Source organism: Oryctolagus cuniculus, chromosome 10 (assembly GCF_051225735.1).
Source record: "Oryctolagus cuniculus isolate XC-2025 breed Fujian yellow rabbit chromosome 10, ASM5122573v1, whole genome shotgun sequence".
NCBI classification, from domain to species: domain Eukaryota; kingdom Metazoa; phylum Chordata; class Mammalia; order Lagomorpha; family Leporidae; genus Oryctolagus; species Oryctolagus cuniculus.
This window is the reverse complement of record NC_142876.1, coordinates 101977661-102002978: the sequence shown is the minus strand read 5'-3', so window position 1 is coordinate 102002978 and position 25318 is coordinate 101977661. Positions and strand designations below refer to the sequence as shown.

Genomic DNA, 25318 nt, shown 5'->3' with positions numbered 1-25318 from the left:
CTGAGGACATTCTCAACAGCCACCTCCCGCTACAGAGCCGGAGAAACCATTCAAGGCAGCCTTCCTGCAGGCCGGTGGCAGGCTAGGAGCCCCGCCCCCAGATGCCCTGACTTTGGAGCCAACACAGGAAGAAGTCCAGAAATGGCCAGGGAGGAGGGTCCCTGCCACCTCCCCCCATCCCACTCTGCCAGGAACCAGCTCCACCAGCTCCACGGATGAAGTCAGACTACCCAAAATGCAGGTTCGGCAGCCCCCACCCCAGGAGAGGCAGAGCCCCCTCGCCAACCCGGGCGGGGATGGGGTCTCCCTTCACAGCAGCTCTGACCCCGGCAGGCCCTGCTGCCCAGGAGCACCCAGTCCACTGCTCACTCTGGGGCCTCAAGTGGGGGCCATGCCCCCCCCACCGCGGGTGCAGCCTGCACTCCACCTCCCCGGGGCCCGCCAGCACAGCCACAGCCTCTCCGTCGGGCAGTGGCCGGCCCGCACATCGGACTCCACGCAGTGTGTTATGCTTTAATGAAGAGCTGGGTCAGTGGGGCCGCCCCCCCCCAAGGCTCCCCTGCAGCAGATGCTGTGCACACTGGCTGGCCTGAGGCAGCGTGGCCCTGGGACAGCCAGCCCCGCCAAGGGTCAGTCTGCCGCGGCCTCAGACAAGCAATCATCTCTCGGACCTAGGAAGTGGCAGCAGCATCAAGGCCGGAGGCAGCGAAACTGAGGTCAAGGATGAGGGATGACGGAGGAGGACAGGAAGTGGGCAGGCCCTCGTCCATCCTCTCTGATTCCCCGCGGGGCAGGGCCCAGGGCTTGGGAGCAGTACTGCCTCCCCGGGCCCGGAGGCCTTTCCACTGTCTACACGCCTCTAGTCCCAGCGCCCTGCAGGCTGGCGTCACGCAGGAGGTGGCCCACAGGGCCACTCGAGGCCGGTCCAGCAGGGCCGAGACCTGGAGCCGCCTTCCGCTAACTCTGCTCGTCCGTCACTACAGGCATCTAAGAAGGGGTCTCTCTCTCCCTCGAGGTTCCAGAGTGGCCCAGGCGGGCGCAGGCAACAGCAGGCCAGGACCCCCGGGGCCTAGAGATCCGTGACCTTGTTCTCCACGGCAGCCGCAATCTGCTGGAGCCGATAGCCCAGCTGCATCTTCTGGGCCGTGCCGTCCTCCTCCAGGGCGGTGATGATCTGCAGGGCAGACACGGCACCGTCAGCCAGGCGCTGGCTGCACTCGTCAGCGGGCTTGAGTCGCTGCAGCCCTGGGGGCGGGAGCCCAAGAAACCCAGGGACTTCCAGGGGGAGGGGGCCATGGCAGGCAGTAGCCATGGGGTTGATGAAGTGCTTGACTCAGCACCCCATGAGAGTAGCCTTGGTGTGGTGGTCAGCCCTGCCCACCGTGCCCAGGAGCCCCACTCAGCCCTCCCGGCTCACCCGCCAGCCAGGCCCCAGCGCTTCCTGAGCAAGGCCCTCGTGCCAGGTGCTGGGCTAGGAGCAAGAACCTGGCAACGATGCGCAGAGGTGCTGGGGAGACAGAGGGGGACCCACCTCGACGACACGGGACCCACCATGGGGGGCACAGGCTTGCCACTCCCCTGCCTCCTCCCACCCCGCCCAGAGCAAGGCCCAGAGCCTGGACTTCACACCCAGGGAGCCACTCATCCGATGGCTGCCGGGGGCTGGGGGCCATTCTGAGTGCTTCCTCATGCCTCAACGGTGACGGCTTCATGGTGAGCGCCACCCAGACATCTGAGAGGACGGCTCCCTGGGGATGCCGGAGGCTGACTGGTGGGGGCCCAGCCAGGAGTTCCCCCAGAAAGACCCTCAAGGCCTTCGCTGCACCCTCATCCAGGCCTCCCCTGCTCCCGGCCCCACCTCCCCGGGGTCCCCTGCGCCACCAGTCTGAGACTCTGGGAGGCCCCAAGGGAGGGCAAGGTCAGGGCGGAGGGGGCAGCTGTGTGTCCCTCCATGACACCCTGGACACCATCTCCAGGACCAGGGGGACTCCCTAGCCCTAACCCCTCCCCCCACCATGCCTTCGACCCCTGCTGGGGAGCTGGGAGGGGGAGGAGCATGGTAAGAGCCCAACAGGAATGGAGCCTAAAGGACATTTCCCAAACCAACAGGGCGCCAACCCTTCCCCGACTGCCTAAGGCAGCGCCAGAGACCCCCCCAACCTGAGTCACAGGGCCAGAACCCCCATCCATCCCCTCCTCCCCTCAGCCCCCCAGGAGGCCCTCAAGGCCTGCAGCCCGGGCCTAGGTCCACCCACGTCTGCCCACCTGGTCATAGTACTTGTTGATATACTTGTAGAGTTCGTGCAGGGCCACCCGCGCCCCAAGGTCTCCGGAGTAGTTCTAGACGAGAGAGAGAGAGAGCTGAGGGCGCCGCCACCCGAGGGAGGAGGCCCACGACCCCCAGGAAGGGGGAGGGGGAGACAGGAGCCTGAGAGATGGGAGGAGGGGCCGCCATGGTCAGCAGAGGCCTGCAGGGTCGGCAGGGTCTCGGGTGCCCACTGGGGCCCTGCCTCGCTCCTGGGAAAGGCCCCAGAGCCTGTGGCACAGACGCTGCGTGCAGCCCGTTAGCCCAGTCTAATTCTGCTGTATTTCCTGAGGTCACTCCCAGGCCCCATCCATGGGGTCAGTCTCCTCTGGACACGGCCTCTATGCCTCCTAACACGTGGTGCACCTGAGACCCTCAAAGTCACCGCGAAGGGCCTGACGCCTAGCAACGCCTCAAAGCCGTAACGGCGGTCAGCAGCGCTGCACAAACACTGCTGAGAAATGCCTGGAGCGCGCGTCTGGGGGCTGCTGGAGGAGCAGGCAGGGGTGTGTCTACACCTCCTGGGAAGGCCGACCCGGTGGGACCCGGAGCTCAGTCCCAGCCATCGAGCCACCGTGAACCCGTCATCCACAGGCCCCAGCACGAGCTGCAGGCACCGGGCACGCCTGCCTGCTCTGCGGTGACGATGATGGCTGCCCGCGAAGGAGCAGTGTGACCAGGGCAGGACGGCTGGGACCCGCCCAAGTGGCAGAGGGGGCCTTACCCGGGACAGCTCGGCCAGGAGAGAGTTCATCTCTTGGTCACTGGCTGGGACGGCCTGTCTGATGTCTGCATAGTACCTGCCAGAGCACATGGCAGCAGCTCCTGGGTGAACAGAGCCAGCGCCTGCCCCCCCCCCGGGCCCACCCCCGGGCCTCACCTCACCCGTGCCCCAGGCTCCCCCCGCTGCCACCACTCGGGACCCCTCCCTGTACCTCTCCACCATCCGCTTGTAGCGGGGAATATCCCGAGCATACAGCAGCTTGTTGATGGGGGAGTCCTGGGTGCCACCAGCAGGGGGGAAGAGAGGAGTAAGCTCAGTCAGCCAAGCCCGCCCGGCACAGGAAGTCCCACCTACCCAGGCCCCTCTCACCTCCAGGATGGCTGGCCCCAGAGCCCGCTTCCCTCTGTAGGAACCCCCTCCTTCCATCACACCCAGCCTAGGCCTCAGAGGAGCCATGTCAGGCTGAGGCCACTCCCCAACCCTGCAAGCAGGGGGTGGGAGCGTGGCATTCGCTCCCCAGGGAATCGTTTTAGAAGTTGGCTGGCCAGGAGCCAGGGAATGCTGGACACTGCCCAGACTACCCAGGACCTGGAGGCCTCTGGCATCAGAGCCCACAGCGTAACACCGACACGGCCTCCGCCACCGGGCCAGGTTTGTGGCCCAGCGGCGGGCTCTGGGCAGCGACTGTCCTCGGGACTCTGCCTCATCCCAAGCTGCTGGGAAGGTGGGGGGGACCTAGGCCTGGTCAGTCCTAGGGGCCCGCTGTGTGCCTGGTCTGGACTGGTCCCGAGCCACCTGCTCTCCTGCTGGGAAAGGGGGGCATGAGAAGAGCTGGTTAAGGACCCAGACACCGCACGGCAGCCACGCCTGGTGGTAGCCCCAGGGGTCCCGGTGTGGCCTTGTGGTTCTCAGCTCATCACAGGCAGAAGAACCAGAACAACAACACGCAGTGACCTTTCCATTCTGTTTCTTCAGGAGGAACAGAGGTCCATCACTCAGGAGACCCCTGGCCAACAGCTGCCCGGGGTCTATGTGAAGCGGAGCCCCCATTCCTGAACCTTTGGGTCTCCAAGGGCCTGCCCACCAGCTGCCGAGCACACACACGCAGGTGCCAAACGCCACGGGACCCTAGGGTCTGGCTGTACTGACAACACACTCTCTACCTGTGTGTCACATCCCTCAAGTCTGGCACTCCCGGATCCTGCCAGCGGCAGACAGGCGCCTCCACCACCCACCAGGCCTTCCGAGCCACTGTGCGATTGGCAAATCCATGTCTCCACCTGGGAGCCACGTGGTGGCCCTACCAGCACCATGTCTGAGCTCACTGCAGCCAGGGCCTGGGGATCACGTGGCCCCCTCTTTCTTTTTGACCCATCCCACCCGGCTCTGCCTGCCCTGCACCTCTGGAGGGAATGGACACGAGCCCTGCTTGCCTGAAGGACCCACAGCTTCTTCTCGGGCCTCTTGGGCTGCAGTCCGTCCACTATACAGCAGCCAGAAGGCCTGAGCACAGCGTTCCCCAGCCCAGCCCTACTGCGCTCTGCCTCCTCCCACACCAGGCTGCACCCGCCGCCCACGTTAACCCGAGCACGGGCACACCACGCCCTCACTCTCACTCCCCCCTCAGGGTGGAGGCTTTGTCACCCAGGGAGCCCCAGGGACAAAGCCTGCCTGGGCACGCCTGAGGTCAGAGGCCTCCCCAGCCCTGTCCCCTGAAGCTCGCGGCAGAGCTCGGAAGCTGTGCACGCACACCGCCGTACCCGGCCCAGCTTGTGGTCAGCCAGGGTGCAGGCGTCCATGAAGGTCTGCGCGATGACGAGCAGCACCGCGTCCATGTTGTCAGACGTCTGCACGTCGAACACAAACTGCGGGTTTTTGATGATATTGATCCAGAACCTGAGGGGCAGGCTGGAGGGGCGGAGGCGGCCGGTGAGCCCGGCGGGGCGGGCTGGGGGTGGGAGGGAGGCCCGCCCGCGCCTCGGGCCCGCCCGGCCCACCTGTTGGTCTTCCAGATGTGCACGGTGTCCTGGTCGGAGATGCCGTGCTGCTGGGCCTGCTCGTCCAGCAGGTCAAAGAAGTACTTCACGGCCAGGGGCACGGGCCGGCTGGTGCTGAGGATCACCTGGAACAGGTCGTCCACGAACTTCTGCAGGGTGCCCTGTGCGAGGATGGGAGGCGGAGGGGGTGGTCCGCAGGGGGCCTCGGCAGCAGCACAGTCACAGCCACCCCATGCCTCCCGCCTGGGCGAGCCCCGGCCACCTTCATGGACAGCAGCCGGGTCAGGTAGATCTCGGGGATGGCCTTGGCTCGTTCACGCTCCCCACCTCGCAGGCTGCCCCTCCGAGGCCTGGGCGGCTCCGGCTCCTCACTTGGCTTCACCAGGTGCCAGGGCCGGACGCCCCCCTCATCTACATCCTCCAGCATTGGGGTCCCTGTGCCAAGACCCCACAGCTCATCACCCCTCACCAAGGTGCCCAATCCCCTGGTACCCCTGGATCCTGCCGACTCTCCCAGGGGTGAGGGAACCTGGTTGAGGGCTTCTCTAGGTAGAACAGAAACAGGCATAAGCCTGCCCTGCCCCCACCACCTGGGCGGGGCGGGGCAAGGCAAGGGCAGAGGATCACGGGGGACTGGGGTGCAGGCGGACTCACGCTCTCCCGGAACATAGTCCTGGTTTTCCCGGAGAATGTGCTTGGTCAGGCAGGGGACGAGGGCCACGGTTGCTCCATCCGGGACCTGAGGATCACAGCCAATGACGCCCTCCACCAGCCCCGCCCCCCCCCATACCCCTCTCCTCCACCACCCACCGCTCCCACCTTGTAATGCTGCAAGGTGTTCAGACGCCTCCACAGACCCTGGGCCTCGGAAGTGACATCCTCGTCTGAAAGAATGAGGTGCCCGGCCACCCCAGACCGCCACTCTGCAAGGGCAGGGCAGGACTGAGCCCCTACCTGCGGCAGCCCCAGCCACCCTGCCCGAGACCAGGAGCAGGGCCCTCCAGCAGTGACAGGCTGGCCTCCGCCCCGACTCCCAGCATCCCCCGCCTGCCCTGGGTGCCACTGACCCTGCAGAGCTGGTCCTGGGCCCTCCCTCTCCATCCTCACCAACATCCAGGGTCCGAGGGTCTGGCCGCTGGGTGAGGGGCACTCCTTTGTACAGCTGGTCCAGGATCTTCTCCTTCGCCTGGGAGATGGTGTCACAGTCCAGGACCTTCACAGGCACACCCTGGGCCTCCCCGGTGCCAGGCCCCACAGCCAACAGAGCATTCAGGGTCTAGGAGGACACGTGGGAGCTCTCAGGGTTCATGCCACACCACAGGATGACCAGGACACAAGGCCAAGGGCAGGGACAACCCAGGCGGAAGCCACTGCTCTGACCCCTCAGCACCAAGCAGACCCGGACACCTCTCTCTTCACCTGCCTGCCTCCCCCAGGGCGCAGCTTTCTCCACTCCTGACCCCAGCCCACACCCTGAGCGCTGGCCAATGTCTGTGGGGTAGATGCAGATGAGTGAATGGACATGAGGGCTCTTCCCTGGGGCTGCACTGCTCAGGCTGACGGACCCCAGGGAAGCCCACAGAAGCAGGGATCCCCCACCTATCCCAACAGAGGAGTGGCAGTGCCCAAATAGAATTTCCTCAAAGAGCAGAGAGGAAAGCCACCCAGAGGTGGGTGGCAAGCAGGTTTGCTGGGGGCAGGCGACGTAAGGAGATGAGCAGCAGACACTCGGGCCCCAGTACAGCTCAGGCGCACAGTGCAGGGCAGGGCTGGCTCCTCCCAAGACCAGGCGGTGGCCATCTGGAGCCTGAGGAACCTCTCTGTCCCCTCAAGGCCTGTCCCCTCCGCACTGCCCTGCTAAGCTCGTCCCAAGGCCTCTTTCCAGCAGCCACCAGCGGCCAGGCTGGGCCTGCATCCAGCTGCAGTCAAGAGCCCCCCACATCCTCCTGTTGTGGGCCCCACCAGGGACTGACACTACACACACGCACACCCTGCCTCACCAGGGGCCGGTACTCCACGTCCTCTCTGAGCAGGCGGTTGTCATTCAGGGTGTACTTGGCTTTGCCCGTCACGCTGTCCACCGGTCCCTTGTCTACTTGATGCTTAATCCCCCGGAAGAGCATGTACAGGGGCTCCCCCACCGCGTCCTGCGGGAGTGCAGGCACTTAGGGGCCCCGGGCGGGCAGCAGAGGTGCAGGGGACACGAGGTGACCGAGGACACATGGCGGGGACGGGCTGCATGGGGCGGGGCCCGATCCCGCCTGCCCGGGAGCCCTGTCCGCCTCTGCCTCCCTCACCCTCACGAAGGTGTACAGACAGATGGACATCCAGTTGGTGAGCAATTTCTCCACCACGGTCTCTGTCCTGGGGCGACAGGAAAGGGAGAGGCCAGGGTCAGCAGGGGGCTGCGGGGCTCTCTCATCTGTGAGGCCCCGCCCCAGCCGAGGCCCCGCCCAACGCCCACCTCCCCCCTGCAAGCCACGGACCTGCGCAACATCAGCTTCGGGTTCTTGGCCACATACTGGGCCACCAGGTCGCTGAGCAGGGTGCGCAGGATGTCGGTGAAGTACTCGAGCTTGCCGTGCAGCGCCACGGTAAGAAGGGAGGCCACGTAGGCGCGGTCCCGGGCCGAGAAGGTGCGCTGGCTCTCCAGCGTGTGGATGAACTGCAGCCGGAGACAGCGCCGGCTTCAGGAACAGTGGGAAGCCAAGGCCAAGGCCAGGGCCGCGCCAGGGAGGAGGAGGAGGGGGGGGGAGGCACCTTGGTGAGGAAGAGCTTGCTGTTGAGCAGGTTGGAGAGCTGCCCCAGCCCTTGCTCCACCGTGGGCCGCCTGCTCTCGGGCACGCCCAGGTCCCGATGCAAGGGCGACTCCCGGTGGCCGGGGAAGAAGACCCTCTCGGCGTAGACCCTGTAGTCCAGGAAGGGGATGCCGCTGCCCAGGAGGTCGCTCGTGAGATCCGTCATCTCGGTCATGAGGTCTGTGGAGCAGCAGGGGCTGGGTTTGGCGCATGCGCCGGGAGCGGCTGGGGCGGGGGCGGGGCCGGGGTGGGGGCGAGGGGCTGCGCCCACAGTCTCACCAGTGAACTCCTTCTTGCAGCGGTCACGCACGCTGCTCTCCAGGTTCTCCAGCTGGATCTGGACTTTCTTATAATCCCTCAGGGCCTGCTTGCTCTTCCTCCTGCTCACACCGAGGTCGGCGGGGATGGCTGGAGGGGCCTGAAGCCCTGCTGGGTCCCACTTGGCCCAGGCACACCCTGGCCTCCCCCAGGCCAGCCCAGCCCAGCTAGCCCAAAACAATTTAGCCTGTCCCATCCCCGTCAAGTCACTGCCTCCCATGCCCTGTGGGACCTGGCACAGTGGAGCCCGGTGTGATCACTATGGCACCCAGGCCCAAGCCCGCCCACAGCCTACTTCTGTAACTACAGATCGTAGCCACCCGGGTGGTTCCACCCTGTCCGTGGCTGCTCTCATGCCAGGTGGCAGATTTGAGTAGTTGCCACAGAGACCACCAGGCCCACCAAGCCAAAAAAATTAGCCCCTGGCCCACTCCCCTGGTCTGTTCTCCCTCGGCCAGACACACCTGGCCACACCCACCTGTACATAAGGACGATGATGATGACGCCCAGGGCCAGAAGTGAGGTGCCCACTCCTAAGCCCACTTGGGCTGCCACAGGGAACGCCACGGGGCTCTCGCCGTCATACTGCACGTGGCCCAAGGAGAAGCGCAGGTTCCCCATCTGCACCTGGATACGGAGGCACCAGTCAACAGGGATCCAGCACACGCCCGACGCCCAGCGCAGCCCAGCGCAGCCCAGCCCGGGACCTGCCCACTGACTGTGAACTCGGGCAACGCATCGGGCGCCTCTCGGAGGGCGAGGTGCCGTGGCAGGGGCTGCTCCACGGGGGGCTCGCAGTACAGGTGGTACCGGGTCAAGGTCTTCACCACGCAGGGGCCGTCCCCTATCATGGCCACCACCTCCTCCTTGGATATCGCAAGGTCCAGATTCTCCCCCTGGCATATAGATGGGGTCACAGATCAGTCATGCCGAACCCAGATCCCAGCCCCTGGTCCCTCAGTACCACTCTGCATGCGGAGCCAACAGCCCGAGATGCCCTCCCACGCTGCCCAGGCTCCCAACACAACCTGAGTTCCCACTGCATCTACTGGTAGAGTAACCAGCTGTGGCCTCAGTGCCCACCTACTGCCAACCTCATGTGCATAACAGGTGCCCTTGCATCTGTGTGAGCCGGGCTGCCAGAGGAGAACCAGCCCAGCCACGGCACAGCTACCACGCACACCAAGCCAGACATACTGCCACTCAGACACCTGCCGGGGTCAGGGTCAGAGCCCCGCCCGTGCCAGGCCGGGCACCTTCACACTGGCCCCTTCTGCCCCGGCCACAGCAGGGATGAGGAGCCGCGGCCGCCCCGGCCTCGAACTCCACGGTCACAGCCTCTCTGCTGCGCAGCAGAGTTGTCCAACAGCGGGGGTGGAGGTGGGGAGATCCGCAGTACCTCCACGGAGAACACACTCCCGGGCTTGTGCCGGAAGGGTGCGGTGGGATCCTCGGGGTTGAGGGGCCGCAGGGTGGGGTCGGCCTCGTAGGAGAAGGGCGAGGGGTTCAGTGTTGCAAAATCGAACACCAGGTTGTCAAGAATGAACTCCACCCGGACCCGGCGGTCCTCGGGCAGGCCCGGGAGGGCGGGTGTGCGGCACACGATGAGCTGGGAGGAGTTCACGCTGCAGGGCTCCTCGAACTGGCAGGAGGAAGACAAGGAGGTAGGTGGGGGGGTGAGGAAAGGCGGGATGCACGCCCCTCGGCTGTCCTCGGGGCGCGGAGTGGGGGCCCCAGGGCAGGCAGGGGAGGCCCGGGGCGCCGTACGCGATGACCGCCACAGGAAGCTCCAGGGGCACATGGCGTCTCGGAGACCACACGGCGCCGCCGTCCCTGCCCGGGGCTGGGCCGCAGCGCTCCGGGGGCCACTGTGACTCGGATTCTTGGCGTCTGCACCACATCCAGGTTCTGGCCACGGACCCAGATCTCACGGCCGCCACTGAAACACAGCGTGTGAGCCACTGTGGCTCCTGTGACCAAGATCCAAGCTCAGCCTAGCCCCAGCCCCATGGCACGAGCCCATCTGTGGCACAGGGTTCCCAGCTCCGTGCAGCCACACCCTTGCCCAGCACCTGAGGAAGCTCTTGGTAGGGCCAGCAGAGGTGACATTGGGATCCGACGTGTACTTGAACTGGCCTTGTTGAAGCTTCCGCTCTGTGGCCCCAAACCACACCGCCACGGAGAGAGTGGCAGGCACCGGGTGTGGGCTGGTCTCGCACTGCAGCTGCTCCGACTGCTGCTCCAGCAGCCTGCAGAGGAGAGGAGAGGGAGGCAGGCCCAGCCCCCTCAGCACTCACGGCGTTCCTCCCCACCGCACCCTGCCGGCCCTAAAGGCTGCTCTCCCACTGCACCCCTCCCTCTGCTGCCTCCCCCACTTCCTCCCACCCCATTGTCTCCCTGGGGTGCATGGACTTCCACAAGAGAAAACGGTCCTCACAGGTGACACGGCTGCTCTCCAACCACCACTTGGATGTCCTCCAGCCGCCCGGTCAGAAGGTTGGAGCCGCGCAGGGTGAGGCGGGTGCCCCCGGCTCTGGGCCCATGGGTGGGGAAGATGGAACGCACCTGCGGGTCCTAGGGGAGGGAGAATAGCAAGAGATAGCCACCATCAGGCCTGGAACAGAGGCAGGGAGCCCAAGACAGACATGGCCCTGGGCGGAGCCCCAGGAAGGGGAAAGCCGCAGGCCGAGGGCGGGGCTCAGCAGTCAGCACCTGGTAGGCAAAGGCAACGTCGGAGACACCGCGTCCTCTTCCCTGCACCTCCACTGTGGCTGGGCCGGTCACCTCCTCCCCACTGGCCCCAGTGACGCACACGAGGCTGCAGGCACAGGGCAGGCTGGGGGTGCTGGGCTGCACTGCGGGCTCCCCAGACGGACCCAGCAGCCCCTGCCCCTGCACCACGGACAGGTGGTCCCCCCTCGCCATACGCCACAGATGAGAGGGGTCCTTTCTCTCTCAGGGCACTCCTGGAGGCATTCACCTGCATCCCAGAAGTCCCCAGAAAGGAGGAACTGATTCCCAAGCTGTGGAATACATTTACAAAGCTGCCCTGGGACTGGCACTGTGGTGTAGTGGGCTAAGCCTCCACCTGCGGTGACGACATCCCATAAGCCGGTTCAAGTCCCAGCTGCTCCACTTCTGATCCAGCTCTCTGCTGGGAAAGCACTGGAAGATGGCCCAAGTGCTTTGGCCCACCTCCTGGCTCCTGGCTTCAGCAGCTCAGCTCCGGCCACTGCGGCCATCTGGGGAGTGAACCAGTGGATGGAAGACCTCTCTCTGTGTGTCTCTCCCTCACTCTGTCTGTAACCCTACCTTTCAAACAAATCTTAAAAAAAAAAAAAAAAAAAAGGCAAAAAAAGCAGCCCTCTGAGGCTGCCTGTGGGGGAGCTACTGGGCTAACGAAGGGCCCAGCCAGCCATCAAGTGCACAGCCCTCACTCCCCAGGTGATGGAAACGTGAGGTCTTAACGATATCAGAGGCCCCTCAAGCCTCTGGTCACACGTGGGGACGCACGTGAAGCTCTAAGGAAACGCTGGCTCTCAGCCACCAGCCAGAAGCTGGCAGCAAAGTCATTTCCAGGACGTCAAGCCTGAAGCGGCTCGACTCCGTGACATTGCCACGGTCGCTGCAAACGCCTGGGGAGAGCAGAACAGATGTGTGACCCGCTCAGGGGACGCCCAGCCGGAACGTACTTTCACCGCTTTGGAAATCACCTTGCGAATGACTTAAGTCTCACCGTTCTGAAACCACGAGCAGACGACTAGGGACCTCGAGCTCTCGGTCACCACACGCTTGGGGGCGACCCCGTGGGCTCTAGCAAAGCGGTTCCTTGTTTGCGGTATGGGCTGTGGAGCCCCGCCAGACTCCAACCTCTGAGGGTGGAGTGAAGGACCTGCTCCGCGCGCTTTGGGGCAGCCTTTCCCGGTCACCCTGATATCCAGCCGGCTTTGGGCCTTGCCACTGTGGATACCTCCAGGCGAATGTCCAAGATGTACACATTTGGGGCCCCTCAACAGCCAGCCAGATTCCCATGACCCCAGACCTTTGCAAGCTACGAGCTCTGAAAAGGCAGCTGGGGGTCCCTGGACACTGGGCAGAGGGGCCTTGGCACTAGCAAGTGTGCCGCAAGTTCACCTCCCGCAGAGCCTGGCTCGGGAAAGAAGAGTCAATGGTGACAGAGCACAGCTGTCTGAAACCATCGAGGCCCCTGCTCCCACCGTGACTGCTAGGGCCAGGTCAGAACTCCTAGGCGGAGCCAGAAAGCAGGCCCACCTTCAGCTCTGGGCAAAGAACCTGCCCCAGACAGGCCCAGGAATATCCCAGACCAGTCCAGGCCAGGAGCCTCCAGGCCTGGGCGCCAGGGGCCACTGCAGCACAGAGTTCTTGTGACGACATGAAGGCAAGGGGAAGTGGGGAGGGAGGGAGAGGGCAAGTGGTGTGTGGGAGGCCCTGAGCAGGACAGCCAGCCCCCAAGCCCACCTACACCGCAGCCAAACGGCTCACCTGCTGGAGACCTCGTACTGCTGGGCGTCCACAGCACAGGGCACCCCAGCCACGCTGACTGTGTGCAGGACGTCCTGCACCTGCTGGCCCAGGTTGGAGCCCCTGATGGTGACCCGGGTGCCCCCGTCCACAGGCCCGGTCAGTGGCTCCACCTGTTCCGGAACGAGAACTGCTCACTGCCACCCGCCTGCTCACATGTGACAGCCTGGGGGGCAGCCCCGGCCTCCCACCTTTGGGCTCCATGCACCAGGGCACCCGCACCCTCCCTGCAAGGGCAGCGGCGAGGAAGGGCTGTGTTCCAACGCACCGAACGGATGAGAGGCGCAGGGCACTGGGTGGCCACGGCCTCAGCCTCACCGCACGCCTCCCGGGCCACGCACCGTGGGTGCTCCCCCTCACACCACACACAGCCGTACTGGGGCAGGGCGGTCTGGCAGCGGCTGCAGTCCCCACGGCCCACGGAGCAGTTGTATAGAACCACTGGGGGTGGCAGAGACGCAGGTGAGGGCAGGCGGGGAGCACGCGGCTCCCCCCGCCAGCACAGCCTGGGGGCTCACCGTGTAGCCCTTCAGCCCTGTCCACTCGCAGTCGGCCCGCCCGGCGCAGAAACAGCCCCACGTGGAGCTCTGGCAGTGCAGACTCGTAGCTGAGCTGGGGAAAGGGGAGTGGGGTCAAGCATAGGCCTAGGGCGGGGGCACTGGGAAGGGAGTCACAGAAAGTTCCAGAATGGTGGTACTGGAGCTTAGGGACCCCTCAAGTTGCGGGCCAAAGCTGGGCTGCAGGGACCCCGTGAGGCACATGGTCAGATCTAGGCGTGAAGTCGGGGTTGCAGGGTCAGAGCCTGGGCTGGGCTCAGCATGGCACAGCCAGCTAAGGTCGTAGGCAGCCCAGGGCGGGTGCACCCTTGCCCACCCAGGCTCTCGGTCTGCACCTGGTGCTGCTGGCACGTGACGTGGCACCAGGTGTCTGGAGGAGGCTCACACTCAACCCGGGCCGCCACCACCACCTCGAAGCCCTCCAGCTCCATCACGCACTCATTGTCTCCCGGGCTGTCCTGGGGGCAAACAACACGGCTGATGGGGCAGCCTCAGGAGCCAGCCCCAGTGAGTCCGCGTGGGCTGCCTAGCACGGCCTCTGGTTTGGGGCTGAGACCTGGCGCCGTGCTCCCTTCCTGCTCCCCAGGGCTCATGCAGGGGGCCGCGAGCAGGACACTCTCACCTGGAAGAGGCGCAGGTTTCTGCCCAGCAGGCGGACTTCCCGCGCCACGTGCACCGGCATCAAGGTGGAGCCCTGGACGCTCTCCACGCACGGGCAGGAGCCTGCCCCCCAGCTCCCCTCTTCCTGCAGGCACCAAGAGCGTGGCAGTCCATGGAGCCCATGCTGTCCACCCCCCCGCCCCCGCCGGGTTCCACGTCAGGCCGGTGTGGGGCTGCAGACTGCCCGCACCCTGCCCTGGATCCCCCCAGGACAGAACCGCAAGGCAAGCAAGGGGCTGCAACCTCCCCACGAGCCTTCCCGAGGCTTCCTTCCTGGGCTGGGCCTCACCAGCTCCCAGAGCCCGGGGGTGTCGTACTGGTAGTCGAGGCTGGACAGGAGGATGAGGGGGGCGGGAGGGCCCTCGTGCTCTGCTGAGTCTCCATCACCTGAGAGGAGGGTGGAAGTGGAGAAGGCGGGCGCGTCACCCCCCGTCCACTCGTCCGCCTCGGGCAGCTCGCCGCCTTCTCTCATGAGCCAGTCCGGGGTGGGCTTCGGGGAGCCAGCGGCCCCTGGGAAAGTGGTGGCAGGAGCAGTGCCAGGGGGCTGGTCCAGGGGCACCGCAGAGGGAGGGGCCTCAGGGCTGGGGTCGGCAGGGGGCACCTCTGAGGGTGACGGGACGGAGGCCGAGGGGTCCTCAGGTGTGGCCTTAGGTCCCAAGTCAGAGGGGGCAGGGGCAGTGGATGCAGGTCTGGGGGGGGATGTGGGAGAGGGGGGCTGCTCGTGGAGAGGTGGCTCTGTGAAGGCCGGGGAGGGCACGGGGCTGGGGCCTGGCCAGGGGCTGAGCAGGGGAGGCCCGGCCTCAGAGGGGGCATCCCAGGTTGCGGCTGTGGAGGAAGCCCCCGGCTCCACCGGAAGGGGCTCGGGAGCAGGGCTGACCGAGGCTCTGGGGGCTGTGGGTGGGAAGGGGCCGGGCACATCTCTTGCAGGAGGGGCTAGGGAGAGAAGCGGGCTCTGAAGGGAGGCAGAGGAAGCCAGGAAGGGCCACTCAGCAGGCAGGCGCGGGAGCAGGAGGCAGGCAAAGGGGACGTTAAGAGGAGAGGAGACCAAGGAAAGAGAAACAGAAACAGCCCATTAATCCTCCGCAGGAGAAGCGGGAGGGAGGCTCCAGGGGCGTCTGGACCGAGGTGGGGCCAAAGGCCAGGCCTGCCGGCCTCTGCCCCCGACCCGGTGGGCGTGCAGCAGCCGCTGTCCAGTGGGTCAGTCACACACAGGCACAGGGGCTCGGGACGGGACCTCACGCATGCAGGCAGGCAGGCAGGCACACAGACACTGGCCCCCCAACACCCTCTCTGGAGCCCCCAAACCCTGTGCGGCTCACCTGCTGGCTCACCACCATCGGCCCGGCATCACAGGAGGCCTTGTGCGTGCACAGGTGCTGCCACACGCACCAGTTGCACCCCCAGCGGCTGCTCACGCAGGCCTGGCACCTGCACGGAGCACAGCCATGGAGCAGGGGTTGCCGGGGGCAGTCGGGGACTGGGAGGGGGCACGGGGAGGAACTCACTGTGCGGAGGGGCGGAGCTCCGTGACTGCCACACAGTCATAGAAGGAGAGGGACGCTCTGACGATGACGACAGCGCCAAACCTGAGCTCCACGCTCACCGAGACGTGGTCTGTGGGGGGAGGGGGGAGGTGCCGGGGCTGAGGGCGGGGCAGGGTGCTCAGACCCTGAGAGGGGGGTGAGCCTCCCGAAAAGGGAAAAGATGCATACAGTGGGTTGGGGGGTACAGTCCACGGAGCACAGGAGCACAGTCCACAGAACACAGACTTCAGGGGGCGGGGTGCCAGTGAGGGAACTCAGCGAAAGGCATCGACACAGGGCTCGCTGCCCGGCTCCACACCTCCCCCAGCCCCAGCCAGGAGCAGGCAGGGGCTCCCGGGCCCCAGGGCTGGCCCCGGCCCTTTCTCTCACCCACCAGCTCCACGCTGCAGCACCGGGGCCTCACTAGGGTCCGGGGAGGGGCACATCACACCAGAGCCGGTCAGCAGGGCGGGACTCTGATGTTCCCCAAAGTGGCAGGAATACGACTCCCCAGGCCACAGGGGTGGCAGGTCTGGCACCGTCAGGAAAATCTGCCAAGAGAGCACAGGACACACTGTTGGGGCCCCTGGGCAGCAATTATATGGGCAGGCACCACCAGCCCCTCACCCCCAAGCCTTCACCAACACCCGCAGGCCTGGGTCATAATAAAAATCAAGAAATCAAGGCTCCAAGAGAAGGGACTCTGCAAGGCTACGTGCTATTGGGTGCGTCTGACACCAACTCCCAGGGTCCCTCACCTCCCTCTTCTCGTCTCGGCTGATGTTGGCAGGACTCATGGCTGTCACTCGCAGACAGCCTGGTTCAGGCTGGAAGCTCCAGAGCCACTGCTCTGGGCCTTGGCCCCTGGAGCACTCAGAATGGCGACTGCACCTGAGCGAGAATGAGCAGCACCCGTCCGTGACCTGTGGGGGGCCCTGTGTATGCCCAGCATGGAAGGTGGGGAGCAGGGGTTCAGGGTGCAGGGCCAGGAGGGTCGGGGTCGGTGGGGCACTAACCTGCCAAGGAGCACACACCACCCACAGTATGGGTCCCTCTGCGCCAGGCAAGACGCACAGTCCAGGTGCTGAGCGCAAGACGCCACAGGAACCTTCAGAAGCTGTGACAGCAGAGAGCACCTGAGGCCAGCAACCCCGACACCAGCGGCTCATCCACCCACCGGTCCCTGGCCCCGCCCCAGGCTCCTTCCAGCAGCCACGCCCTGGCTCGTGCCTGCCACTCACTGTGCTCTGGGTCATGACATACAGGTGCTCAAAAGTCCCATCAAAGATGAGGTCTCTGCTCACTGCAGACCCCTGCTGGACGCTCTGTGTCAAGTATGGCTGCCCATCGCTCCCGGGGCCCAAGTAGACCTGAGATCAGAGAGACCACAGGTCTGGGAACCAAGTCCATGGCCACAGGCCCAAGGCCCTCCCTCACCCACAGTGGACCCCTAGGCTGTGACAGGTGCAACCAGCCCAGAGAGGGCAGGGAGCCACAAGGCTGGAGGCCATGTCCTAGGGGACACAGAGGTGACTCCAACCAGGCAGGGTCCCCAGCACCTGTACCCTTTAGATCCTGGGTAAGACCTAGGACTTCCTGTGGACACACCCTATGCAGTTGCCCTTGACTGTCACCCAGGAAAGCGATGGTGTGTCCATCCTCCATGGTGACTGCCACAGCTGTGAGCTGAACTCCCGGCAACTCCAGAACTGGTGTGGCTTCCAGCGGGACACGGCTGGCCATGGGGCTAGGTGTGTGGTCTGAGCCACAAGGATAAGCATCCAGTGTGTCCTACAGAGAGCAAGGTGTGTTGATAAGACCCTCCCTGGGCACCCACACCCCTCCCGGCTAGCCCAGAACAAGCCTGTCTTCCCTGTAGTCCTCCTGGGACAACCTCAGCCTCGCCCCAGGCTCGACTGTCCTCCCTAAAAAACTCTTCCTGGGACAACGTCTCCCACATTCTCGGTCCTGAGTCCTCACCTCTACTGGTGCCCCCCCCCCCCATCCTTGGCCCAGGAGCCGCTTCCTTCAGTTCTTGTGCTCAGCCTCCTCCTGGGCCACTTTCCCAGCTGCCTCCTCACTGCCCAGTGCACTCCCCTGCACTGTCCCCACCTCCCCACGACTCAGTACCCCTGCGCACACCCTCTCCCTGCTCTCCAACCTGAGCTTGTGGCCACGCAGGTCCTACTCTCACCTCCCTCCCCTGCTCAGAACCTAAAACAATGGGACACCATCCAACTTTCTGCCCCTACCCTAAAGCCCTCAAACACCCCATCGTCACCCTGAATGTGACGCGTGCTGAGTCGCCCTCTCCCTCCCAGGCACACAGAGGAAGCACCCAGCATCTGGACTGGCCCTTCTTCTCTCCAGTTGCCCTGGCCAGCGGCCTCAGGGAAGGGGAAAGGCCGGCAGCCAGAGAACTCACCACGGGCAGCTGCGCGCAGTCGGAGTTGACGTCGTATTCGATGTAGGCCACCTGGCTCCCGTCCTCAGCACGGCCCTCCCGGGTGTAGCAGGCGTCACGCGTGTGGTTGGCAAGCCGGTCCACCTCGTCCAGGGGGAAGGCACACAGGGCAGAGGCTCCCGCAGCCCCGGCAGCTGCTGATGGGGGCCGGCCCACAGCCGGGGGAGCAGCCGAGGAGAAGGCGGCAAAGAGCACCTCCCCACCGGACTCGGCGCCAGACGCAGCCACGGCTGCAGCCTGGATCAGCCCGTAGCGGCCGCCCTGGCAGGCCAGAGGCAGCTCCACATAGGAGTAGTAGTGCTGGTCCCGGAGGCACACGCGAGACACATAGGCACGGAAGGCTCTAGACTGAGCCTGCAGGTCCCGCCGCAAAAACAGGAAGTAGGCGCTGTCCCCACGCGCGAAGGCACTCACAAAGTGGTGGCTGTACTCGGAGAGGCGGCCCACTGCCAGCTTGGCCGTCTCCTCGTAGGAGAAGGCGACTTGGGGGTCTGGGGGCTGCAGAGCCCGGGTTGTGATGGGGGGGATGCCGCCCCCTACACCCCTGCTGGTATATCCTCGCCCCACAAACAGGAGGGGCTCCCCGGCCAAGCCCTGGGCCACCAGCCCCACAGTGCTGACGGCGGGGTCATTGGCAGCCACATACTGGGTGTCCCCAGGCCGCTCCGGCCTCAGCAGCAACTGCTGGAGCTGCCCCAGGCGCCGCTGCTCGCAGACCCCCTGGTGCACGCTCCCGCACGCCACCAGGGCCCCAGGGCTCACCAGGAGCAGCTGGTTTGGGTTGTTCGTAGACTGGGCCTGGGGACACTCATCGGGCATCACGGGAGGCAGGCAGTCCCTGCTGTCTAGCACGGGCCCAGTGGACACCTCAGCCTCCAGCTGCAGCCCAGGGCTCAGTTGGAACAGGAAGTTGGTGGCGCCTAGGTAGAGGGTGCCGGAGGTGGGGTCCCTTGCCAGATGCTGTAGATTCGTGCCGTTGGGAGTGAAAGCAGCTGGTGGAGGCGGCTGGAGGGCGAGCACCCACCCGGCCCAGAGTGCCTGGAGAAGAGCCAGGCCGAGGGCAGGCATGGTCACCTGGCAGGGAGAGAGGTAGAGCAGAGCTCATGTGGCCACCCGAGCACCGGGGATCACTGGTGAGGGACGAGGCTGGGGCATTGCCAAGATGCCCCTCCTAGCCCAAGGGCTGAGCCGAGGAGGATCAGGCTTAACGGACACCACGGTCCAAGCCGACCCCGAGGCCACCACACTGTCAAGGGGCAAGCATAGCAGATTCTTTCCCCGGAAACATCAACCCCACCCATCTCTGTAAGCACTGCTCCTGGGAGACCTGCACCCAGTCCATGCCACCTTCACCCATACTGCCCTGGGCCACACGAGGATCAGACAGGGAGCAGGGCCTGGAAGGGACTGGAGAGCAGGCGAGGGGAGGCGGCAGTGCCCTCTACGGATGTGGGTTTCCAGAGCATAAAGAAGAGGGAAGGTGAGGGCCCCTGGGCCACCAGCAAGTCAGAGCTGGACAAGGATTGGGGATTTTCAGGCCCAGAACTCAGGACAATAATCACAGAACCAACAGGTGGACGCAAAAAGGGAGGCTCGGCTGAGAGTGTGGGGTCCCGAAGCCTGGGCCCCTCCTCGGAAGCCCTCAGCACAGTGGGGTCACTCTGCTGCCACAGGCCTAGGTGTGCGGCCAGGCTCACCTGGCAGGGCCGGCTGGATCAGGAGACAACAGCATGACCTGAGCAGGAGTCACCTAGCCAGGGGGAAAGCAGAGCATGAGGCTGGGGACGGGGCCGCGGGCACGAGGGCGCCCTGGGCTCCCCACCGTGAAGGCAGCACCGAAGTACCCCTCCCCACTGCCCAGCCGCCGGTGGAGCAAGGCCCAGCCTGGCCCTCGGCCACCAAACACATTCCACAGAGGACGCCTCCTCAGAGCCCACAGGGGAGGGGAGGGCAGCAGAGGCAGGCACTTGAGGGGCCTGGGAAAGGTCAGCTAGGAAGGAGACCCACGGCCAGCAGGGCCCAGCCAGGCCCCCAGCACAGCCCTCTCCCACTCTGGGTCCTTTCCTCTCCACCATGCCCTGTGAAGGGACCAGATACACAGCCTCCACACAGGCCAGGAGCCACCAGCACACTGGCAGACATGCACCAAAATGGAGGCACACCAACCCACCCCACCCCCAGGCACTTGCACACACGCTGACACAGACAGGACCTACACACACAGCAGAGACACACACACAGCAGAGACACACACACACAGCCAGAATGGCGACACAGCACAGAAGCTCCCACGTTCAGAGTCCACACAAGACACACCCGTGTAGACAGCTGGCAGTGCACACACACACAGGCACACACTTCTGCACGGGCACACATGGACACACCCTCACACAGGTGCGCACATCTGCACATTCAGACATCCTCAAACGTACACTCCTGCACCCTTCCCTGGTCAAGCCCAACGTCCTAGAGAGCCGTGGAAGCTGGGCTGTCTCTCACTATTTCCTCTCCTGCAGGTGAGAGCAGTGCCGGGGCCCAGAGTGACGGCCAAGACGCAGGTGTTCCGGAGGAAGTCACCATGCCCGGCTGCATCCCTGGTCCCCAGGGCCTCCCCAGATTCAAAGGCCTGCTTTCCTCTTGGGACCCTCCTTGCAGGCCGGAACCGAAGCCCCCGAGTCCCAGAATCAGGAAATCATGGCAATACCACCTTCCCCAGACCCAAGTGTCCTCAGCCAGCAGCATCAAGGTCGGCAAAGTGATGGGAAAAACCCTGCATCCCAGGCTGGGTGACACTTCCCCCACTTGCCCGGCCCAGGCCACGTTGCCCGCCCCGCCCACCACCCAGCTGCCAGGCTGTCAGTGCAGTGTCCTAAGCCTTTGCTCCTCTTCACCCCTGCAGAGGTCTCAGCAGGGTGCCTCTGAGGCTGTCCAAAAAGTGAACAGCCCCCCCCCCCCCCCAGGGCTCAGAGGAGGGTCTACAGGCCTGGTGGCGGGAGCTGGGACGCTGTGGCCACAGCCTGGTGGGAGCAGGGGGGCCACGGCCACAGCCTGGCTGGGCACTGCTCCCAAAATAGCTTGGGGGTTTCCATTTTTAGTGTGCAGAGAACAGGGCAGCTCTTTGGGAGCGGGAACAAGGCCGCCTCTGTTTGCCACCCAAGGGGGTGGGGGGGGAGGCGGCAGGGAAAGTCTCGAACCCGGCCAGAATCCCAGGACTGTGGCAAGGCCAGGCTGCCCAGGAGCCCCCCACCTTGTCTCCAAGGGATGGAGAGAGCAAGTTTCCTCCTCTGGGAGGACTGGGCCTCCCTGGGGATGGCCAGAGGCCACGGCCCACACTCAGCTGCCTTTCACCCCTCCTGCCACTCATGCCAGGGATGTGCCCTGGGCATTGGGTCCTGCAGATCAACATTCGCTCCTTCATTTGCTTACAAATATTTGCTCAGAGCCTACTGGTGCCAAGCTTCTCCATCCCTCAAGAGGCAACCACAAGTCACTCCCCAAATGGGAAATCACAGCCCGGCAGAGGGGCCCACAGGAAGAACGGGCGGGGTTGGAGGCCTGGGGCTGGGCCACTCCAGGGAAAGCTGTCAGGGTTCTTCCCCTGCCCCACACGGGAGGAGCAAAGAAGGGCAGTGACATTTCCGCCTGCGTGTGGACACACATGTTGCGGTCCTTGGAGCAGCCCCCAGCCCCTCTGCCAGGATCTTCCTCTAGCAGAACTGGAGGGCATCTCTGCCCCCAGGGCCTCTGGTGCCCCCCCCGGGGGAGGTGGGTCAGAGGACAAAGGCCAAGGCCCTCTAGCCCCCCGCCCCCCACATGCTCTTCGTTCCTGATGCCTGAACGACAGACAGCGGTTCGCTCCTCTGCTGTCAAGTCACGCGGCTGTCCTGCTGCCTGGAATGCCCACTCCCTCTCTAGCCCATTAACTCCCACACCCAGCCATCCTGCCAGGGTGCTGAGGAGGTCACTCCGGGCAGCAGGGGATGGAAGAGCTGAGGCTGATGTGCCCCCCTCCCCCAGCTCTGGACTTGAAGCTCCTCAAAGGCAGGGAGTGTGGCTCCAGCTCACAGACGGCAAAAGAGCAGGTGCTCTCTGTGTGGTGGTAAAGGGAACCCCGCTGCTAGGGGAGACCATGCCCCCTGCCCACTCTCCAAGCCACTTGGTATCTCCTCGGGCAAGGCAGCAGGCCCCCCTCTTATTAATGGCTGACCCCAGCAGACTGGAAAGGCCGATATGCTGATTTGGAGCCAGCCTCCTGTCCCCGACTTGCACCGTCAGATCTCCTCCCACTCCCCACCTCTGGGGCTCTGTCCAGGCTCACCGCCAAGGCCTCACTGCCCATGCCCAAGCGTGCCTGGTGGGCCTCTTCTGGGCCCACCTCTCTCTGCACCTCCTCAGCAGGGCCCATGGCCGCCTGTAGAAAGCAAGCACTTCCTGAAACCTCGTGGAGCTGTCCTCACCTACCAACGAGGCTCACGGCCCAGCCGTTCCACACTCCACACCTGCACATTTACCTGGGGGTCCGTGGGAACAGGACTCCCTCTCCGCCCCCTGCTCCATTCATTGACGGTGCGGCCGTGCGCACTGCCCACCCTGTCCGCCGTGTGTTGCCGCGGGTGGGAGAGCCACCGCCGGCGGGATTCCAAGATGCCCCGCGGTGCTCACCATCACGCACCCGAAGTGTGGAGCGGGACGCGCCCTCAAGCCTGGAGGCTCGGGGTCCGCCTTTGTCAGTCCCGCGAGCGCACCTGCAAAGGCTGTTACTCTCAAGGGGGCGCCGCGGCCCTCCCCCCTCCCCGACCAGGTCGCGGGGCGAGGACCCCACCCGTGGCCCCGGGAGGGCGGGGAAGGGGCCGGTCGGTCCCCGGCGCGGCGGCGGCGACGAGGAGGGGGCGCGGAGGAGCAGCTCCACCTCCTCTGTCTCCCAATCGCGTTACAGGCGGCGCCGCCAGAGTTTCCCTCCGCGCGGAGAAGCGTGGTCCCAACTCTCGGCGCCGAAGCCGCCCACCACTCCCCAGGCCGCCCCTGCCCGGCCGGATCCCGGCCCCAGACCGCTCCGCCTCGGGGCGCGCGGCCTCGCCGGGGCCCCGCCGCCCCGGCCCCGCGCCCGGCACTCACCGCCCGGCCGGCCGCGCGGGATGTGCGCGCCGAGGGGGCGCCGGCCGCTCGGGACGCGGCTGTGTGCGCGGCGGCCTGCCCCGGAGGTGGGTCTGGCGGAGCCGCAGCTGTTACCCGGAGACCGAGGGGCGGAAAACTGCGCCCGCTGCCCGCCCCTCCCGCCGCAGCGCTGCCACCGCTGGGAACAAAGGAGACAAAGCCGCGTCGGCCGGGCCCGGCTCCGCTCCTTCCCCCCCCCCCTCGCCCGCCGGGCCGCCCTCCCCCCGCCCGCCGCCGGGGCCAGGCCGGAAGCAGCCGGGAGAGCGGGGCGCACGGCCCCGGACTGCCCGGGACCCCGCATTCCGGCCGCGCGGCCTCCGCGCCCGCCAAGTGCGGGGGTGCACAGCCCCTCCCGCATAGGGAGGGGGCTCAGGGGCTGCCCGGCGGCGGTAGCCATGGCAACACTGCTCCGCCCCGCCCCCGCGGGGCCTCACCTGCGCGCTGCTTTGGAACTGGAACTGGGAGCCCTCCCGGGAGGGGAGCGGCCGGGCCTCTCTCGCCTCGCCGGAGTCGGGTCCCGCGCCTCACCTGGCCCGTCTGTTCGTTGGCCGCCTCCGCCACCATCCCGCCCGCTCTCCCTTCCAGGACGGGCTCCTGTGGCCGTTCTCCCTCAACTTCCCTTACCTGAACTAAGGCGCCTCGTTTCTCCCCTGCGCACCTGGTCCTGCCCACCGCTCCTTCTCCCGGGACTCCCCACCAGCCAGCCCCTCCCTCCGCCCCCACCTTGCGCTGTTTGAGAGCAGAGCTCGGGCTTTGGACCTGGGTTTGCGCCATCGCTAAGCCCTGTAACCTGACACCCGCCCCCCCTCAACCTATTTGCTCACCAGCAAGTGGGGGTGAACCCCCCTCGCCCGGCCGCTGAAGCTGGCACACCGGGCCGAGGTGCACCAGCATGGGCGCCCCGCCCTCCTCTCCGTCCCAGGCCCCTACCTGGAACCACCCCAAGCTGAGAAGCCTTGGGCAAGTCTAGACTGCCTCACTGGCGGACTCCTGGGCCTTCGCAGGAGGAAACGCTGGGCAGGAGGGTTCTCTCCTGAGGCCTGTTTGTCCCTTCCCATCCACAGCAACGGGAGCCAGGACCTAGCCCATCCTGTTAGAACTTCTGGAGAGTTCTGGCTCGAGGCCATTGGCACAGCCTCCTGGGAAACAAAACTGTCTCTCACACACACGCACAGGCACACACATCACTTGGAAGCTTCAACCTGGAGGTGCAGGTCGTCCACCCCAGCTACTGCCCTGACAGCCAGGGTCACAGACACCCTCCTCCCACCCCCCACCTCCTCGAGGGCTTCCCCGCAGTCCCTCTCATCTACCAGGCTCTGTGCCTTCCGAATTCTCCCTCCCCAACTCTTCAGGTGAACCCTCTTCCTCCACTTGGATTCCAGCGCTTGAGTTCCAGACACGGAGCACTTGGTCCACAGCGGCGGCTTGGCACAGGTCTTTCACCTTGCTCTCTGACGGTGTGCTCCACAAGCCCCACCCCATCCGGAGCACCGCCTGTCAGGAGAATCCCTCCCTCGGCTGCCTACCTTGGCTTTCCTGCTTCTGCAGCTTGCGCTAGCCCCTTCCACGTGTCCAGGGGCCTTTCCTCCCCAAAGCTACTCACTCAAACATCTTTCAGGATCTGCCTCTTCCCAGAAGGGAACCTGGTTCTTGTGAACCCCACTGCTCCCCTCATCTGCTCACAGTCATGGCACCTCCTGCCGCACCAGGATCCCAGGTCATTCTGGATGGAGGGGCCAGAATGCGGCCATTTGGGCCACACTCACAGCCCAGGCTGAGCCAGGCTCCAGGAAGGTAGGAAGGGTGCCTCACAGGAGACACTCCTGGTTCTACTGGGCCTCTGCTCAGTCAGCTGTGCAGGCACCGATGAACAAACCGCTACCCACAGACCCTGCAAAGAGCTGGGTGTGTTCTACAGGGAGGGTGGGCTCTCCACTAGGCTCCATTGTGAGTACACAGCATCCCCCAAGCTCCCTGTTTACAGAAGGCCACCCACGGCCATTTAGCCCGGGAGGTCAAGGATCACAGAGATCAGGAGTTCTAAGGGCACTCTGCCTCCATGCCCCTATGGGGGGGCGGGGGCCCCTCCCCATCACTTCCTGTGCATTCACACTGCTGGTAGCCTGAGCTCTGCCCACACCTGTCAAGGTCATCCCAAGCTCGGCATACCCAGCCCCAGCACAGCAGCACTGCCCGAAGCCCTCGCTGCACTGGGGACCCAGGTTGGCCACCATTCCTGTGACGACGTCCCCAAGCTTTCTTCCCACCTCTCC

At 65.4% G+C, this 25318-nt stretch overlaps 1 protein-coding gene across 10 annotated transcripts; it reads right to left on the bottom strand.

Moving 5' to 3' along the window:
- Positions 1-499: 499 nt before the first annotated feature.
- PLXNB1 (plexin B1) lies at positions 500-24451 on the bottom strand. 10 transcript variants are annotated; one of them, XM_089306331.1, is made up of 40 exons: positions 23477-23611; positions 23004-23181; positions 22400-22633; positions 19586-19638; positions 17850-18962; positions 17033-17215; positions 16666-16794; positions 16441-16541; positions 16183-16315; positions 15819-15975; positions 15407-15515; positions 15221-15329; positions 14191-14853; positions 13864-13986; positions 13577-13699; positions 13203-13296; positions 12953-13125; positions 12646-12797; positions 10855-10960; positions 10580-10716; positions 10215-10391; positions 9910-10081; positions 9542-9784; positions 8862-9038; positions 8621-8769; positions 8104-8204; positions 7787-8004; positions 7513-7691; positions 7324-7390; positions 7027-7173; positions 6134-6302; positions 5846-5949; positions 5681-5765; positions 5289-5461; positions 5027-5187; positions 4790-4937; positions 3241-3305; positions 3030-3105; positions 2266-2340; positions 500-1174 (listed from the first exon to the last, which is right to left on the bottom strand). In XM_089306331.1, the coding sequence occupies exons 5-40, from the start codon at positions 18954-18956 to the stop codon at positions 1070-1072; spliced, it is 6390 nt and encodes a 2129-aa protein (XP_089162457.1). In that variant the 5' UTR covers positions 18957-18962; positions 19586-19638; positions 22400-22633; positions 23004-23181; positions 23477-23611; the 3' UTR covers positions 500-1069. The 10 variants fall into 10 exon arrangements, with proteins under 10 accessions (XP_089162457.1, XP_089162459.1, XP_089162456.1 ...); XM_089306333.1 differs by having other exon boundaries at positions 17850-18808; XM_089306330.1 differs by lacking the exons at positions 22400-22633; positions 23477-23611 and adding an exon at positions 23667-23685.
- Positions 24452-25318: the final 867 nt, after the last annotated feature.

Bases quoted from the DNA above. Each gene is read 5' to 3' on its own strand.
- PLXNB1 (XM_051851648.3), bottom strand. From the start codon at position 18,956: ATGCCTGCCCTCGGCCTGGCTCTTCTCCAGGCACTCTGGGCCGGGTGG. The intron at 13,297-13,576 runs GTGCAGACCGAG...CCCTTTCCCCAG, and splicing joins TCACGTGCCAGCAGCACCAG to CTCAGCTACGAGTCTGCACT. The intron at 7,174-7,323 runs GTGAGGGAGGCA...GCACTCCCGCAG, and splicing joins GTCTGTACACCTTCGTGAGG to GACGCGGTGGGGGAGCCCCT.